Source organism: Musca vetustissima, unplaced genomic scaffold, assembly GCF_032173495.1.
Source record: "Musca vetustissima isolate MV318-11 ecotype Yass unplaced genomic scaffold, APGP_CSIRO_Mvet_v1 utg55036, whole genome shotgun sequence".
NCBI classification, from domain to species: domain Eukaryota; kingdom Metazoa; phylum Arthropoda; class Insecta; order Diptera; family Muscidae; genus Musca; species Musca vetustissima.
This window is the reverse complement of record NW_026886904.1, coordinates 29,926-50,072: the sequence shown is the minus strand read 5'-3', so window position 1 is coordinate 50,072 and position 20,147 is coordinate 29,926. Positions and strand designations below refer to the sequence as shown.

The window sequence follows — 20,147 nt, the reverse complement described above, 5'->3', positions numbered from 1 at the left end:
GAGGGTATAATAACGATATGGTGATTAAAGAAATACTAATTGATGGCGAATCATAGATCTATGAGCCCGTAACTAAACTGCAATCCATCGCATAAGTCTTTCAAGACGAACCAAAATTAGATGGCAATACTTCAAAATTAACATAACAGCCAATTTGAAGTAGCATTTCTGTTTACCATTTTTACTCGGCCAAATTTCTCGAGTAAAAAGTTTAAAAAGAGAACGCCATTTTGTTTTGTGCTCTCTTAAATTTGATTCAATGTTTTACCAGTTTTGCGGGTTGTGGAACGGTTTTCTAGTAAAAAATTGCAAAACATGTAAAATGAATATGTTCAGCTACATATGATATATCCAATATCTACCTCAATTGCCTTTTTATTCAATAGGCTTTGCTTTTTCAATAAAAAAAGTTTTACAATTTTATTCATTTTTGAAATATTTTTCCGGAATTCTAATCTAAATTCTAAATTTTTCAAAAACATTATTAAAGGTAAGGAATAATGTTTTGGTTACCATCTAGTTAGACATTTTAAAACCCAATAATCAAAACATTTAAATTCTCTTTCTAGAAATGGCCAAGAAGGGCGGTGGAAAAGGCGGTAAAGATAAAGGAAAAAAAGGTAAGCCAGCTCCAGCACCGCCGCCAGCTGAGAAGCCCGTGGAAAAGGTGGAAGAACCCAAACCCGAAGAACCCAAAGTTGAAGAGCCCAAGAAACTTGAAGTCGAAGAGCCTTGTGTTTTTAATTGTGCCCAGGAAACGGTTACATATCGTCCCAATTCTTATCCTGGTCTCTTGGAACATCCCAAAACAATGGCCGTTGTCGGTTCGGAATGCGGCTCTTATGATAGCCTTTGCAAACTTATACACGCCGCCTTTCGATGTGCCGATCGTGTCTATATTATGGTCCCTTGGGGCAATTATGTAATCTTTCGTTGGCATGATGGTTCAAAAATGATTTATTTTGTTTTTGATGGCTGCACCTGCAATGTAAATCGTTTCCGTTATATGGATTTGTCATGCGGCACCTGCGGTTTGCTGTACTACGAAGAAATGCACAAAGTAATTAATTATGTAATAATGTCAAGGCAACGACGGGAAGAAATTAAACGTTTGAAGCGTTGCATTGTCGATGATGTGTGCAAGGAAATGTACGGGGATCAACATATTTAAAATTGAGTATTCTTTGGCATTTAAATATTTGGAAATATCCGGAGATAAAGTGGTGGGTCATATTAGGAAAGAAATAAAAAATGAACAGAGGAAAATAGTGCTTGTGTTTTTATTGGCATTATTTCAAATAACGATATTAGGTAAATTGGCTATTCAGGCACCCAGAAGTCCCAAGGGAAATTTAACATTAACCTGATACAATGAAGGATATTGATGGTGTTGCTTGTTGGCACCCACATGTTCTATGTCAATGCCTAGCTTCAATTTACAGACTTGCCCCTAATAACTTCCGCAGACGTCGAAAAACGTCTCGGTTTCAAAAAAAATAATTTTGTATGTTGATTTAATTCGAACCTACTCTAATTCAAGAATGCCTCTATAAATTTTCAATAACGATAACTCAAAAACTAATAATCCGATCGATTCCAAATTTTGTGACATTTTTCTGTGAGTGTATAGCTATTAAATGAACTAGGATAAAGCCAATCGGTGAAGATTTTCCTTATATTTTAACTTAGTTTGTGGTCAAAATAGGCGATTTTCCAAAAAAAAAAAACCTATAAGGAAAGTAGTAAAGTCGGACGGGGCCTTCACCACTATGGGTATATTTAACAGGACTATTATCATGAAATTGTATGAAATAAAATATGTGATATTTATATAAATGTGAAACGACCTAGATCTATCCATAAACATGTCATTCGTTTGTTACAATGAAACAGAAGTATGTAAATCGACTTCAAACAAATATCAATAGTTCATCCATTGAGCTAGGTCTGTACTTCTAGAAAACACAACTACGTTATTCTATGCTCATTTTTGTACGTTGTCCAAAATTTGATGTCAATCTAACAAATATTAGGAGTTTGATGCACAATTTACTTATATATGGATGCTATATCCAAATATGAACCGATTTCAACGAAACTTGTCACAGGTTAGGTTATACTAATTTCAGTACGTTTTGTTCCTATCAGCCATATATTGGTTGCTTGGTGCGTCAATTACTTAAAATCAATCTATAATATAAGGAGCTATATCTAAATCTCAATCGATTTTCACTAAACTTGGCACACATTATTTTGGATTAAATTCAAAACGCTATGCATCATAAGAACTTGGTACATTATTTAGATTAAATCGGACGAAAATATATCTAGATCTGAATCGATTTTCTCGAAACTCAGCACACATCATTCCAGCAGTACGTTATGCCAAATTTCGTGCAAATCGAAAGATATATGGGACTTTGGTGCACCATTTACATGAAATCGGTCGAAACTATATATAGGAGCTATATCTAAATCTGGACCGTTTTCACGAAACATACCAGACATCATTCTAGGCTCAATTCAGTACGTTATGCCAAATTTCGTGCAAATCGAAAGATATATAGGGACTTTGGTGCACCATTTACATGAAATCGGACGAAACTATATATGGGAGTTATATCTAAATCTAGACAGATTTTCACGAAACTTGGCAGACATCACTCTATGATCAACTCAGTACGTTATGCCAAACTTCGTGCAAATCGACTGATATATAGGGACTTTGGTGCGCAATTTACATGAAATCGGACGAAACTATATATGAGAGATATATCTAAATCTGGACGGATTTTCATGAAACTTGGCAAACATCACTCTAGGCTCAATTCAGTTCGTTATGCCAAATTTCGTGCAAATCAAAACATATATAGGGGCTTTGGTGCACCATTTACATGAAATCGGGCGAAACTATATATGGGAGCTATATCTAAATCTGGACCGATTTTGGCAGACATCACTCTAGGCCCAATTCGGTGCGTTATACCAAATTTCGTGCAAATCGAAAGATATATAGCAGTACGTTACCATTTACATTAAATCGGAGGAAAATATATATGGGAGCTATATCTAAATCTTGACCGATTTTTACGAAACTTGGCATACATCATTCTAGACCTAAATGATTAGGCTGTACCAAATTTCGTGCAAATCGAAAGATATATAGGAACCGTTTACATTAAATCGGTTGAATATATATATGGGAGCTATATCTAAATCTGAACCGATTTTTTCCAATTTCAATAGGGTTCGTCCTTGGGCCAAACAAATGAGCTGTGCCAAATTTCATCCAATTCGGATCATAAATGCGACCTGTACTTTGCTCACAAAAATACATGGACAGACAGACAGACGGACGGACATGCTTAAATCGACTTAAAAAGTGATTCTATGCATATTCTCAAAAGGAACCATGTGTTTATCTCGTTTCCTTTTGCCTGTTACAAACATATGCACATAGACATAATACCCTGTACCACAGTGTGGTGAAGGGTATAAAAAATTCAAAGTTCCGTCATTTCGTTAATTCTTGCACGAAGTCAATAATCCTAGTTCATACGAAAGCCAAACATGTACTCTTTCTAACACCATTGCAATTTTCGGATTGCGATGTTCCAGTGAGGAGTTATCATGCCCGCCATCAAAAATAAGGACTTTTCTTTAATCCTCAAAAAAAAAAAAAAAACAAAAAAACAACAATAATTTTTTGTAAATTATTTTTCTTCCCTTTTAAATCGTCAAATATCTATGTCCAAAGTTAAAAACCTTAACAAACATTGGTATTCATTTACCAGCCCATTTAAAATCTTAACCAGTAGGGAAAGTAGTAATGTCGGTCTGGGCCGACTATATGATACCCTTCACCACTTTGTGTATATTCTACATATGCATCCTGACAGATGTCGCATTTTCGAAGAAACGTTGACATGAACTTGAACTAACTAAATGTTTAAAGCAAAGCTTACACACGCTATTTGGTATGCGTCTCTGTTTTAAATGTAATATCAATCAGGCACCCTTTTATTATTTGGTGTGCAATAAACATGAATATGTCGAAGCCATATATGGAAAATATGCTATATCTAAATCTGAACCGATTTCAAGGGAACTTGCCAAAGATTCATTTATATTAATTTCAGTACGTTATATCAATCTGCCTAGCTATGGGCCTTTAGTGTAAATCTGAACCAATTTCAAGAAAACATGACACACGAAAGGTTATAGTAACAGTACATTGTACAAAATTCTGCGCCGATCGGCCAATTTTTGGGTCTTTAGTGCACAATTAAATCGGTCGAAAATATATATTGAAGCTATATCTAAATCTGAACTGATTTTCATGAAACTTAGCACGCATCATTCTGGATCTAATTCAGTACCCTATGCCAAATGATATAATATATAGGTACTTTGGAGCGCCATTTTCCTTAGATCGGACGAAAATATATATGGGAGCTATATATAAATCTGACCCGATTTTCTCGAAACTTGACACGCGTCATTCTAGACTCAATTCAGTACACTATGCAAAATTTCGTTTAAATCAAAAGACATATAAGGACTTTGGTGCACCATTTACATAAAATTGGTCAAACCTATATATGCAAACTAAATCTAAATTTGAACCGATTTTCACGAAACTTAGCACACATCATTCTGGACCTAATTAAGTACTCAATGCCAAATTTCATGCAAATCGAAAGATATATAGGGATTTTGTGCACCATTCACATGAAATCGGACGAAACTATATATGGGAGCTATACCTAAATCTGAACCGACTTTTCTCAATTTCAATAGGGTTCTTCCTTGGGCCAAACAAATGGGCTGTGCCAAATTTCATCCAATTAGGATCATAAATGCGACCTGTACTTTGCTCACAAAAATACATGGACAGACAGACAGACAGTGATTCTATGCATATTCTCAAAAAGAACCATGGGTCTATCTCGTTTCCTTTTACCTGTTACAAACATATGCACAAAGACATAATACCTTGTAACACAGTGTGGCGAAGGGTATAAAAAAGGGGTTGTATGGAGACTACCCCAAAAAGGGGGCGAATATAAAAAAAATTTTGGTGGGGAGATTTGTTACCATATTCGACTACAAAATACCAAATTGCAGCGAATTCGGTTGAAAACGCGCTCAAGAACCCCAAAATAAAGAATATTGGGGGTACCCTTATATGGGGGCTACCCGAAAAAATGGACATATATTCATAATTTTTTCGTGGAGAAATTTGGTACCTATTAAGAACTCTAAATACTAAATTACAGCCTATTCTCATGTAAAAATACGATCAAAACCCCCAAACTACTGAAAATTGGGAGGTGCCGTTTTATGGGGGCCACCAGAAAAAGTGGACCTATGCTCATATTTTTTTGTGGAGACATTTAGTACACAATAAGAACCCAACGTACCAAACTTCAGCGAATTCGGTTGAAAAATATGGTCAAGAACCCCCAAATACCGAAAATTGGGAGTACCTTTATATGGGAGCTATGCCCAAACGTGGACCGATATATCCCATCTTCGAACTTAACCTAACCAAAGACAACCTTATGCAAAATTTCAACAGCCTATCTCAATTACTCCAGAAGATAGCCTGATTACAACAGACGGACGGACGGACATGGCTAGATCGTCTTAGAATTTTACCCTGATCAAGAATATATATACTTTATAAGGTCGGAAATAAATATTTCGATGAGTTACAAACGGAATGACAAAATTAATATACCCTCCATACTATGGTGGAGGGTATAAAAATCGAGAATGGGGGGTTCCCTTAAGGGACGTATTTTATTTTCTCCTCATTGGTAAAAGGTGTATTTTGTATAAATCAGAATATCATAATTATAAAAAAAATTTAACATTCAGTATAAAAATAAATAAAAATTTAATTTTAATTTAAAAATTTTAAGAGGACAAGATTTATTCATTTTCATAAGAACTCTCTCTTAAAAAAAAAATCCCAATAACGATGACTGTCACATTATATCGAACACCTGCGGCATATTTTTGTGTCGAAAATAAATGATGTGTTACTTAGTTTAGTAGAAAGAAAATACATTTGAAAATTTATGTTTCAATTAGCATTGAAAAACAAATTCACAACCATTCGGTGTGAATGTTTGCATTTCAGTTCGTATGTACTGTGGTATTTATTTGTAAACAATGTTATTGCTATGTTTTCCAAATAGCTCAATACTTTATTACCCTGAGAATCTAAAGAAATTCAATATAAATCTATTTATCTATAGAATTTTTCCAAGTACATATTTGTTTACAAAAAGTAGGAGGAGGGGTGTTCAATAATTTGAGAAAACTTAAATATAATTTGAATGATATTCAAATATTATTTGAATGATGTTCTGCAATCGGATACAAATGTTATCATCGACTTTGTCCTTTATATTTCTGATCAATCGATTCTTCTCTAAACACATCACTGATCAAGTACTTAAATCAATCCCAATTACTTGCAGCCCATTAATTTCTTTTTATTAATACCCAATCCTCGTACTGTTGTTTTTTTCACACAAATTCACATCTATATATTTGTGTTTATTTATACAATTTTTTGTATGAAAAATACCACTTCTGACATAATTCCCTCCATCCACATTTGGAATGGGCAGTTGTGTTTGTTCTCTAAAGATGAGCATGTCGAATAAGCATGAACACTCGTAGTTGTCTAAAAATAGTCTGGGCATCGCAGCGCAAAATATTCCAGCACTCAGTCGACATAAACTAAATGATTTCTGATGAAATTCGTTTTAAGACTTTTTATATAGAAAAGAAAAACAAACTTTTAACAATTAAAATGCATCGAACCAAAAATGAATTCGGCGTCTAGTAATTATTTCGCAATTAGAGGATATTAACCACAACTAACAAGTAAAAACGTTGTCACGTTCGCACGGGACGAACTTTTCATACCCTCCACCATGGTGGAAAACTGGACGTACCGAAAATAGTGCGTGTAAAAATCATAAACCAGTAAGGAAAGTTCAAAAATCGAACTGGACTGACTATATGATACCCTTTACCACTTTGGGTACAAACAAGATATGTTAATATCTACAATATCCTGTAAATAGAAGATACACAGAATCTTTGGAGGACCATTGAGATGGAATCGGGCGAAATTAAATGAGCTATCTAGATAGATATTAGAACCAATTGAAAACCCCATACACATACCATTCTGAAATGAATGAAAAATTGCATTGCAAACGGGCAGACTTGGGTATTTGGTGTACCATTTGTCTGAAATCGAGTAAAATTATGTATAGGAACTATATATAAATACATGGACCTAATTAAGCAACCGTTGCATACAACATTTGTTTTTTGTTATCACTTTATATTCAATTTAATACCCTCTGCCAAATTTCGTGTAAATCGAAAAAACAGAGGCTCTTCGGTGCACCATTTACATAAAATCGAACGAAATTTTATATAAGACCTATATCAAATTCCGATTTCAACAATTGGCTATGGCTATTGGCTATGCAAAATTTTGCTCAATTGGACGAATATTGGGAGTTTGGTGTATCATTCACAAAAAATCTGACCAAACTATATATGTGAGCTATATCTAAATCTGAACAGATTTTAACGAAACTTCGCAGACATCAGTCTGGACCTAATTCAGTACTCTGTGCAATCATTCACAAAAAATCGGACAAAACTATATATGGGATTCCTTTCGGCTGTTACAAACATATGCACAAAGACATAATGTTCTGTACCACAGTGTGGTGAAGGGTATAAAAAATTGTGAAAATATGGAAAACTACAGCCACTTAACAAAAATGGACTACTTCCCCCTTTATATGGTAGTTATGTGAAGAAATGGACATACTTTGAAAAAACATGTAGTTGAAATTGCAGCCACTTCTGTGGGAAAATGATTCTTAAAACCTGTGAGCGGAGCAGTATAGTCGAACGGGGCCGACCATATGATACCCTACACAACTACCACGAAAAGCACACTTTCGGCGGTTCTATATTCTGAGCCTGGGCAATATTTCGTGATATATGCACCCTTTTTACCGATTATAGATCAACAACTCCTCTTTCTAAGTCTTGCATATTTTCCAAAATGTTTATACCCTTCACCACACTGTGGTACAGGGTATTATGTCTTTGTGCATATGTTTGTAACAGGCAAAAGGAAACGAGATAGACACATGGTTCCTTTTGAGAATATGCATAGAATCACTTTCTAAGTCGATTTATGCATGTCCGTCCGTCCGTCCGTCTGTCTGTCCATGTTAAATTGTAAACAAAGTACAGGTCGCTTTTATGATCCGAATTGGACGAAATTTGGCATAGGTCACTTATTCGGCCCAAGGACGAAACGTATTGAAATTTGGAAAAATCGGTTCAGATTTAGATATAGCTCCCATATATATTTAACCGATTTAATGTAATCGGTCCCTATATATCTTTCGATTTGCACGAAATTTGGTACAGCCTAATCATTTAAGTCTAGAATGATGTCTGCCAAGTTTCGTGAAAATCGGTATAGATTTAGATATAGCTCCCATATAAAGTTTCGTCCGATTTCATATAAATGGTGCCCCAAAGTCCCTATATATCTTTCGATTTGCACGAAATTTGACATAACGTATTGAATTGAGCCTACAATGATGTCTGCCAAGTTTTGAGAAAATCGGTTCAGATTTAGATATAGCTCCCATATATAGTTTCGCCTGATTTTATGTAAATGGTGCCCCAAAGTCCCTATATATCTTTCGATTTGCGCGAAATTTAGCATAACGTACTGAATTGAGCCTAGAATGATGTCCGCCAAGTTTAGAGAAAATCGGTCCTGATTTAGATATAGCTCCCATATATAGTTTCGTCCGATTTCATGTAAATGGTGCCCCAAAGTCCTATATATCCTTCGATTTGCTCGAAATTTTGCATAGCTAAATGGATTAGGTCTAGATTGATGTGTGTTAAGTTTCCTGAAAATCGGTTCAGATTTAGATATAGCTCTCATATATATTTTCGTCCGATTTAAGGTAAATGGTGTACCAAAGTCCCTATATTTCTTTCGATTTGCACGAAATTTGGCATATCGTACTTAATTAAGTCTAGAATAGTGCAAGTTAAATTTTGTGAAAATCGGGTTGGATTTAAATATAGCTCCTATATAAATTTTCGTCCGATTTAATGTAAATAAAATGAGATTTATATATAGCTCCTATATATTTTTGCTTCCGATTTTATGTAAATTGTGCACTAAAGGCCCAAAGTTTGTCCGATTGCCACACAATTATGTACAATACACAAGTTAATATAAGATAATCTCTGCCATTCTCATTGAAATCGGTTCAGATTTTGATATAGCTTCTACATATATATTTTCGTCCAATTTTACACAAAATTGACACAAATTTTGCACAACGTACTAAAGTATTTAAATTTGGAAAGTTTTGAAATCGGTTCAGATTTTGATAGAGCTTCTATATATATTTTCTCCCGAGTTTTGGTAATTTTGTCCCATTGTAAAAAGCAACCCTATATCTGAACAAATGAAAAATTTAGTATAGGTTGCAGAATTCGACGTCTGTTAGCATTCATCTGTTGAATATACCCAAGTGGTGAAGGGTATCATATAGTCGGCCCGCCCGACTTTACTACTTTCCTTACTGGTTTTTTCTTGAAGTGAATTTTTACGCAATAAAATAAAGAATTGGTTACTTTAGGTTTTGATTGATTTGACCCTCAGAAAATTGACCGATCATCATCTAAACAGCCGCTCTAAGTATTTGGTCAGATCCCTTTCACCTTGTAAAATATGTGATGTTCTGCATATAATATTTGTCTCTAGAGCGAATAGAAAATCTGACAAAATTAAAGTTTTCGGTCATTGCACCCCCTGAATGAAATCTCAACTTCACAGAAAACTATAAGCATCGTCCTAGAACATAATCGGAACTTCATGTACAATTTCAAAGCAATCAGCGTGACATTTCCGTCCTCTAATGGAGTAATAGTAATAATATGCACATAGTCACCTTTACTTAATTACGCATAACTCCCGCATCCAGGGTCCATTTGACCCGCTAAATATTGACCGATCTTTATCAAAACAGGCATGCTTATTCTTAGGCCCGATCCCCTTCACGATGTTCGGACAATATTTGTGGCCTCTGGAGCGACCAGAAAAGGCGACAAAAATTTAGTATTTAGTCCATTTCATCCTCTAAATATTAACCGATCTTTACCAAAAACAATAGGGGTCTTCATTTGCCAGAACCCATCCTTCATGCAAAATTTTGTGAAGATTGGTCCATAACTGTGGCCTGTATCGTGTTTACAAATTATAATGGACAGACGGACGGACGGACGGACACACATGTCTAGATCGACTCAGCTAGTCGAGATATGACGATCGGTATACTTAAAGGTGGGGCTAGGACCAATATTTCGCGGTGTTACAAACTTTTGGGGCTGCACAAAGCTATAATACCCTGACAACATAGTTGTGTAGGGTATAAATACGAAAATTTGACGAAATATTTATAGGGGGTCTGTGTTCAAATGTAGACCTATGTAAACGTTTTTCTACCCTCAGCCTTATGGCAAATGAGGGTACATACACTTTGATAGGTGAAAATGGACAAAATCCGTTTCAGAAAATGTGGAGTCGATTTACACATGACCGTCTGTCTATCTGGCTGACTGGTGCGCACGATAACTCTCGAAGGCAGCAACCGATTTCTTTTAAACTTTGCACATCTTAATATTTCTTCCAAACTTAGTTTAAGTTCTAAGATGGGGATTATCGCTCCACTCGTTCTGGTCCTCCCCAACAAAATGGTCAAAATTGTGCTAAAAATTACTTTTATAATAACACTCAAATGGACTATACGATTTTAATGAAACTTTTTACAACCTATTTTCTTTACCAAGCCTAGATCAAGTAGGACGATGGGACTGATAGGTCCCCTCTTTCTGGTACATATGGTAAAAATGTTCAATATTTGTGAATCCAATATAAGGCGAATGGAATGTCCGATGTGAACCAAACTTTGCACAACCCATTATCTCTACGAAGTCTGGATTAAGTCCGAAGATGTGACCCATTGGTCCACTCCTTCTGGAACCTCCCCACAAATGTTCAAAATTTTTAATCAATGGTTAAAAATTCAATTAGTAAATCTAGTATAAGGCGAATGGAAATCGTTATTTGAACCAAACTTTACATAATCTATTATCTTTACAAAGAATGGATAAAGTTCGAAGACGGGACACATAGGCCCACTCCTTCTGGTACCTTCCCCACAAATGGTTAACATTTTCAATATTTATAAATGCAATATGTGACGAATGGAATGTCAGATTAGAACCAAACTTTGCACAAGCTATTATCTTTACCAACCCTATATCAACTCCGAAGATGGTACCCAAAGTCCACTACTTCCGGTACCTCCCTCACAAATGGTCAATATTTTATAAAATTTTATTAATATTAAATTTATTTTTATTAATATTAAATATTAAAAAATTCTGTGTGTAATTCCGAAGACCTCCGCAAACCATAGGATGGTGGGTATATATCTGTCGGCAACACCGACTGACACTGTACTTGTTCTAATATCAAATACCGTTACATAGAGCTACCCGGAAACTGGGCCAATATTGGTAGTAAGATTTTCTACGCAAAGGAAATTAAAATGTACAATAACACCCAATTTGATTGAAACCCGTGACCACACTCCCCAAAATACCGAGTAACAGGTGGTACCGTTTAATGGAATATACCCAGAAAAGGAGGCTAATGTTGATAATTTATAGTAGGAAGATGTGTAAAAATGTGCCCAACAACTTCAATACACTGAATATACGGCAGGTACCCTTATATGGGGGCTGTCCAAAACAGTCTACGAATATCAATAATTAGTGATAACCAGATTGATAGCCACATTTTCTACTTAGTAGGATTCCAAAATATTAATTTACAGCTGATTAGATTGAAAAACCATTTTGAACTTTACAAAATACCGAATAATGGGGAGTACTGTCATATAGAGGCAATAAAAGAAACGCATGCTCAACACCATATAAAAAATTCTTGCAACGATAATACTGAAAAGAATTCAATGGTAAGTAGAAGAAAATAACATAGAGAGGTGATTAAGCTGGTTTCCGACCACGTAAAAACTGTGTGGACCAGTCCAACACCCCACGAGCCATTATAAAACAATTTATTCAATGACACACCCTCTTTTATCAGACGAACTGCATTTAGGAAAAAGGGAATGACTCAGAAGCAGATCTATCAGTTCTTCACAAAAAGAAAATAAGATGGTGATGCTTTGTGGAAGCCCTATGTTCCCAATAGGAGTAATAGTATTTTCAGGATTTGGATTACATTTTTCAGCAGAATCGGCTGTAATTTGGTTTCATATAGGGTAACAAATCTTCGAACAACATTGATCTACAGTTTAGGATAGCTCACATTTCATTTTGACCCTTTGGGGAGGAGGTACCAGAAGGAGTGAACCAATGGGTCCCATCTTCAAACTTGATCTAGGCTTGGTAGAGGTAATAGGTTTTGCAAAGTTTGGTTCAAATCGGACATTCCATTAGCCTGATATTGGTTTTATAATTATTGAAAATTTAGACCATCTGTGGGGGAGGTACCCGAAGGAGTGTACCAATGGGTCCGATCTTCCTACTTGATTTAAGTTTGGTAAAGATACTAGGTTGTACAAAGTTTCGTAGAAATCGGATGGTCCGTTTGCATGTTATTATAAAATTAATTTTTAGCACAGTTTGACCATTTTGTGGGGGAGGTACCATCTTCGAACTTTAACTAAGTTTGGACGAAATATTAAGATGTGCAAAGTTTGAATGAAATCGGTTGCTGCCTTCGAGAGTTATCATGCGCACCAGCCAACCAGACAGACAGACGGACAACTCAAGGAAGGACGGACATGTATAAATCGACTCCAAATTCTCTGAAACGAATTTGGTCCAAAGAAACATGGGTTCTAAAACCAATATTTTGATGAGGCACATTTTCACCGCATCAAAGTGTATATTCCCTCATTAGCCTGAAGGCTGAGGGTATAATAAACATCATCTGTTATTAGATAAACATGTCAAAAATTTGAACATATATTTACATAATTAATATTAAAAAAATATAATTAAATAATTTCACAACTTCCAGTGTGCAAAGGTAGAGAGAAGCTGTAAGAATGTCATGACTTTATATTGGCAAACAAAAAACAACCGCATCAAAATATGTACGTGCTTACAAATTGCACTTGTTAGATAGATTGTAAAGTTTTTGTTGTGGTTATTTGTTGTATTTCTGTTCATTGACCACTGGGACCTATATAATTTTTGTCTAAGCTAGGCAATGGCGGGTTTCCCTCTTGCGGTTGATCAGCTAGACATATTCGCATAATTGAAAAGCATAACCGAACGGCAGACCGTTATGTTATGGTGGTCGCCGTTGCCTTTGGTTTTTTTCTATTATTTTGATAATTTTAACAAGACAACTTCAAAAAAAATCTATGGCGAACATGTCTTAACCATGGCCTCAGGAATTTTATTATTAGGAGACAATGCTATGCATAGTGGGTCATTTTGGGGAAAAATGAAGCAATCAATAAGAGACTAGGACAATGTGTAAACACTGCTCAAACATTTAGTTCAATTTTATTTTGAAAGATATCAAGATATCAGTAGAAGGCTTCCATCTCCTAATATTTCGTGCAAAGTTTAAATAATAAATATTTAGAATTTTGTAAATAAACTATTTCGTTTATCTACCCCATTGTGCAATTTATGGACCTATAAATACACAAGAGCAATAAAGTTATGGCCTACCAACGATGTAAACTATTTCACTATTAACATTGTTTAGCAAGAAAAACAGGAGCCTTGTTTAGTTTTACAGTAAGCTTAGACCCAAGCTTTTAAGTAGTTTTTTCCTTTTGTGTTTTTTTTCAATAATTGGCTTAACTGGCGCCTTTGGCTCTGAAAACAGTGCACTTGATATTGTGTCCAACGTAAAATATTCAAATGATATGGTTAGTCGAAACGTTGCTTTTCTTTTTACTTGGTTTAGTAACAGGATTGTTTTTTTCCGTATTTTGTGCCTTGAATTATTGCAATTTTAATTCAATCAATGGTCGGTCGGACCGAATCGTTCGGTGTGGTAAGTAGGCTGTAACATTTTGTTAGACGTTTTTTTTTGTCTGTGGAATTTCATTGATATGTCAATTAGTTGAAATATTGAAAGTTTTGGTTTTAAATTAAAGTCGTTATGAGCTCTGGCATTTCACATTATTTTTTTTTATTGATAGACAATTTTGACATTATTTCGATAATTTGTATGTTTTGGCCAAGGGCTTTCGGTATACAAAGCCATACATATAAATGAAAAAAAAAATTTCCCGATACACAACTATAATGTGAGGGTAATATACAATTAGTTTAGCCCAATTGTTTGCAAGATCACAACACAAATAAAGCGCTAGTATGTTTTAACTACCATCAGTAAAATTGCTAGTCTTATGGGATATATATTTGATCCAGTAAGATATATTCTGCCAGAGTTATCAATGTGTGAAAGTGAAAAATCTGATATTACTGAACCCAATAATTGGTTTAAGGGAACCCCCCCCCCCCCATTCACGATTTTATTTTTTCAAGATTTTCAATGGGCTGGTAAATCAATACCAATGCTTGTTAAGGTTTGTAACTTTGCACATATATAATTGAAGATTTAAAAGAGATGAAAAATAATTTACAAAAAATTTTTGTTATTGTTTTGTTGTTTTTGTTTTTTGTAATTAAAGAAAAGTCCTTATTTTTGATGGCGGGCATGATAACTCCTCACTGGAACATCGGAATCCGAAAATTCCAACGGTGTTAGAAAGAGTACATGTCTGGCTCTCGTATGAACTAGGATTATTTACTTCGCTCTAAAATTAACAAAATGGTGGACCTTTGAAAAAATATTTTTGGAAAATCGCCGATTTTTTACCAAAAACCAAGTTAAAAAATAAGGAAGATCTTCACCGATTGGCTTTATCCTAGTTCACACGATAGCTATACACTCCCAGAGAAACGTTGCAAAATTTGGAACCGATTGGATTATTAGTCTTTGAGTTATCGTGCCCGCCATTCGCAATAAAATGTTTGGAGAAAAACCCGTTGAAAGTTTGAGAAACCCTTCAGCCGTCACTTGATGCTGACACAATAAATCGGCTATATCTTCAAGAGTTCTTGAGATTTTCACTTGAAATTTTGTAGAGACATTATTTAATCAGTTTAGATTCGAATTATATCAACAAAAATTTTGACCCCGAGAATGGGGGGGTTTCCCCTTAATCACAAGTCAGGTAATGTGAATTCACGTTCAGCTATTCAGCACAAGTATTTTACCTGTTTATAAGCTTCGTTTGGGTAACATCATATATTTCTAAGAAGAGGATTCCTATAACTGCCTAAATATGAAATTATTACACATTTTGTTAGAAAACTAGTATGGAAAGTTCAAAAGTCGGTCGGGGCCGACCCTTCACCACTTTAGTTACATACAAGAGATTCTCATATGTACAGTATCCTTTAGATAGAATAGACATGACATTTTTGAAGGACCATTGAAATTGGATCGGACGAAATTAACTACGTGAAGATATTTGATCTAAATCACAACAACCCATATGTAAAATTTTGACTCAATCGGAAAACATTGACTGTATAGACATTCATTTACATGAAATCGGACGAAACTATATATGGGACTACATCTAAATCTGAAAATATATATGGGAGCTATATCTGAATCCGAGCCTATTTGAACTTTGGAATCTGAACTGATTTTTCGCAATTTCAAAAGGGGACTGTCCTTGGACCAAATCAATGAGCTGTGCCACATTTCATCCAATTTGGATCATAAATGCAGTACGTCTCCCATTTTATACCCTCCACCATAGTATGGAGGGTATATTAATTTTGTTTGTCCTTTTGTAACACATGGAAATGCTTATTCAGACCCTATAAAGTATATATATTCTTGATCAGCGTAAAATTATATGACGATATAGCTATGTCCGTCTGTCTGTTGTAATCACTCTAGTCTTTAACCGAATTGAGATAGATCGGCAAAATTTTGAATAGAGTCGTCTTTTGTCTGCAGGCAGGTCAAGTTCGAAGATGGACTTTATCGGTCCACGTTTAGGGTACCCCACAATTTTGCGGTTCTTGAGCGGATTTTGCAACCGAATTCGCTGAAATTTGGTATTTTGTAGTCGTATATGGTAACAAATCTCTCCACTGAAAATTATTAATATTCGTCCCCCTTTTGGGGTAGTCCCCATATAACCCCCTTTTATACCCTCCACCATAGTATGGAGGGTATATTAATTTTGTATATATATATTCTTGATCAGGGCAAAATTCTAAGACGATCTAGCCATGTCCGTCCGTCTGTTGTAATCACGCTATCTTCTGAAGGAATTGAGATAGGGTGCTGAAATTTTGCACAGGGTTGTCTTTTGTCTGCAGGCAGGTCTAGTTCGAAGATGGGATATATCGGTCCAGGTTTAGGCCTAGCTCCCATTAAACAGTACCCTCCAATTTTCTGTATTTTGGGGTTCTTGAGCGCGTTTTTCAACCGAATATGCTGAAATTTTGTACATTCAGTTCTTATTAGGTACTAAATGTCTAAACAAAAAATTATAAATAGAGGTCCACTTTTCTGGTAGCTCCCATAAAACGGTACCTCCTAATTTTCAGTATTTTGGGAAGTTTAATCGTATTTTTCCAACGAATTGGCTGTAATTTAGTATTTTGAGTTCTTAATAGGTAACAAATCTCTCCACCAAAAATTATAAATATAGGTCAATTTTTTTCGGATAGCCCCCATATAAAGGTACCCCAAATTTTCGGTATTTTGGGGTCCTTGAGCGCATTTTTAAATTTGGTACATTGAGTTCTTATTGGGTACTAAATGTCTCCTTAAAAAAAAAATATAAATATAGGTCCACTTTTTCTGGTAGCCCCTATATGTCCACCTAATATTCAGTATTTTGGGGGTTTTGATAGTATTTTTCCACCGAATTGGCTGTAATTTAGTATTTTGAGTTCTTAATAGGTACCACATCTCTACACAAAAAATTATAAAAATAATTGTGGGTACCCACAATTTTTTGTATTTTGGGATTCTTGAGCGCGTTTGGTTTTTGTAGTCGTATATGGTAATAAATATCCCTTCCAAAAAATTTTACTATTCACCCCCTTTGTGCGGCCGTCCCCATATAACCCCCTTTTTATACCCTCCACCTCACTCTGGTAGAGGGTATTATGTCTTTGTGCATATGTTTGTAACAGGCATAAGGAATCGAGATAGACCCATGGTTCCTTTTGAAAATATGCATAGAATCACGTTCTGAGTAGATTTATGCATGTTCGTCTGTCCGTCCGTCCATGTATTTTTGTTACCAAAGTAGAGGTCGCATTGTTAATCCGATTTGAATGAAATTTGGCACAGTTCACTTATTTGGCCCAAGGACGAACCCTATAGAAATTGGAAAAAATCGGTCCAAATTTAGATATAGCTCTCATATATATTTTCGCCCGATTTAAAGTAAATGGTGTACCAAAGTCCCTATATATCTTTCGATTTGAACGAAATTTGGTACAGCGTACTGAATTAGGTATCGAATGATGTGTGTTAAGTTTTGTGAAAATCGGTTCAGATTTAGATATAGCTCCCATATATATTTTCGTCCGATTTAATGTAAATGGTGCACCAAAGTCCCTATATATCTTTCGGTTTGCACGAAATTTGGCACGGCGTTATGAATTAAGTCTGGAATGATGTGTGTTAAGTTTCCTGAAACCTTTGAAATCGGTTCAGATTTAGATATAGCTTCTTTTTAGTATAGGTTGCAGAATGTCATGTTTATGGATCCAATTTCATTTTACTGGTCCTTTAAAAATGTGAGGTCTGTTAGGAATCTTCTGTTGAATATACCCAAAGTGGTGATAGTCGGCCCCATCCGACTTTACTACTTTCCTTAATTTTTTTTTTTTTTTTTTTTGATTAACCTAACATTACAGTCAACATTGTTTGTAAAGGTTGTCAGCATCAGAGTAAAAATAATTACATCAGCATTACGTATATTTGTAGCAAGTATGTTATTCTGTTACTGTTGGGACCGAATTAAGATATCGTTTAAAAATGTGTTTTTAAACTTTGGGACCAGAAAAAGTGTTCGCTATAAACAATATTAGTTATAACAGGTATTCGTTAGAAGCGTATTCTACTGTATATACTTCTGATTTTCTGATTTTTTGTTACAGTCATTTTTGTAAACATTATACCCAACAGCATACTGTAAGTAACATACTGAAGGAAACAAGGTAACCCCATAGTTACCTTTGAATATATTCTTTAAAATATTATTTTTAGTCGAAATAATCGATATATTTTTATACAATGCACCTGCCGCTTTTATTATCCAATTGTAAAGAAATTTGGTGACAAATAGTGTTACATTTCACACATATCAAGATTCCTTATTTGAAACCTAATAATAACTATTCCAATTAACTCTTTGGAAGTTACCACGTAGACGAGACGTTGGAAGTTGTTAATAACACAAAAGTGTGCAGAATAACTTCTTTCAAATATCCAGCAATCTCTTATTTCTTTTTTATTAACAGAAAACATAACAACAATTTTGTGTTACAAGTGTTTATGCCACCCATTGCGAGCAAATAACCGCTACAGCCATTGACAGTAGCAGTGGCATTAAATGACACATAAAAAGGAGACAAGAAACAAACAAAAGTTTGTATCTTAAGTCTTTTGTTTGCCAAGAGCAACATTGCAAATCAAAATCACAACGCCAGCATAAATAATGAAATGCAGAAATCGCTCTGAAAAACAGAAAAAAAAACTCAACGAAATGTGATCTACAAAAAGGTCAGTGGAAAAACAATACAAAAAACTGACTCAAAAATCAAATCACACGAGTAAAAGTTAAACGAAACCAATTTAAAATTCAATGTTTTATGCTTTAACAGCGCCGGTCCTCTCCTTTGATTGCTTATAGTTGTTACGAATTGGTTTCACGAAATCCCGTGTAGGTGTTAAACAGCAAGCAGCAACAACAACATCAAAAAAAAACTCAAATCCTAACAAAACATTTATGAGTTGCACTTAACATTTTAGTAACGCTGTTTGTTTATTGGAGCAACTTTATGTCGACACTGTTGGTGGACATCGATCGGTCCACGCGACCAACGCCACCATTGGCCGCTGATTTGTGAAAACTTTTCAGTGGAAATATTTTGACATTAAACTTGGTCTTTACATGTCGCACAACAATGATGGGGGTCACTCGATATCGCTAGTCCGCTGTATGGTATGGGACTCGAATAAAATTAATAACAACAATGAATCGAACATGAAACAAATAATTTAGCATCAAGTCAAACGGTTGCCAGCTATAAATTTTATTTGCAAAGGGTGATCTTTGTTTGGGTTAAAGATTACTAAAACTTCGTGGTTTTTTCGTAAGGCTGTTTGTGTTTGTTGATCAGACATAAAACCCTAATAGCCTAGACAGACGACAGCCTTAATTTGCATTAACAGCCTTAATTCAAATTAACTTGTACATTATCTTCATTTTTATGTGTTGTTAATGCACAAAATCAAACTGAATTTATACTGAATTAAGCAATTTCAGTATGGCAATGCTGTAAAAAATAAATTGAATGTTGTCAAATTTGTCTACGTTTACGAAAATAAAAATTCAATATAAAGGCAAAATTCAACATTTCTTCAAATTTGGAGCTGTTTTATCTTCATTATAGCTGTTAGTTTTCCTTCCTGCCATGTATCAATTTCAAAAAGATGTAATCCTAAAAAATATTGTAAAGAAATGTCAATATTTTCTTCCTACACACATTCAAACAATAGTTTTGAAACAAAAAACTGGTTCATAAATGCAGAAACTCTCGTCTGCCAGGGGTAAATTTTAATTCAAATTAAGAACTTTTTAATGCAAATTAAGGCTGTCGTCTGTCTATGGTATAAGAGTCAAAATTAATTTTGGTAGTTATGTCAGCTAAAAGGAACTTGATTA

General features: G+C 34.9%; 1 protein-coding gene across 1 annotated transcript; it reads left to right on the top strand.

The window, feature by feature from the left end:
• Window positions 1-571: 571 nt before the first annotated feature.
• Window positions 572-1,173, top strand: LOC133334382 (uncharacterized). Its single transcript, XM_061542679.1, has one exon. The coding sequence runs from the start codon at window positions 572-574 to the stop codon at window positions 1,169-1,171; it is 600 nt and encodes a 199-aa protein (XP_061398663.1). The 3' UTR covers window positions 1,172-1,173.
• The last annotated feature ends 18,974 nt before the right edge of the window (window positions 1,174-20,147 follow it).

What these genes read in the sequence shown, in the direction of transcription:
- LOC133334382 (XM_061542679.1), top strand. Translation starts at nt 572, where the DNA reads ATGGCCAAGAAGGGCGGTGGAAAAGGCGGTAAAGATAAAGGAAAAAAA.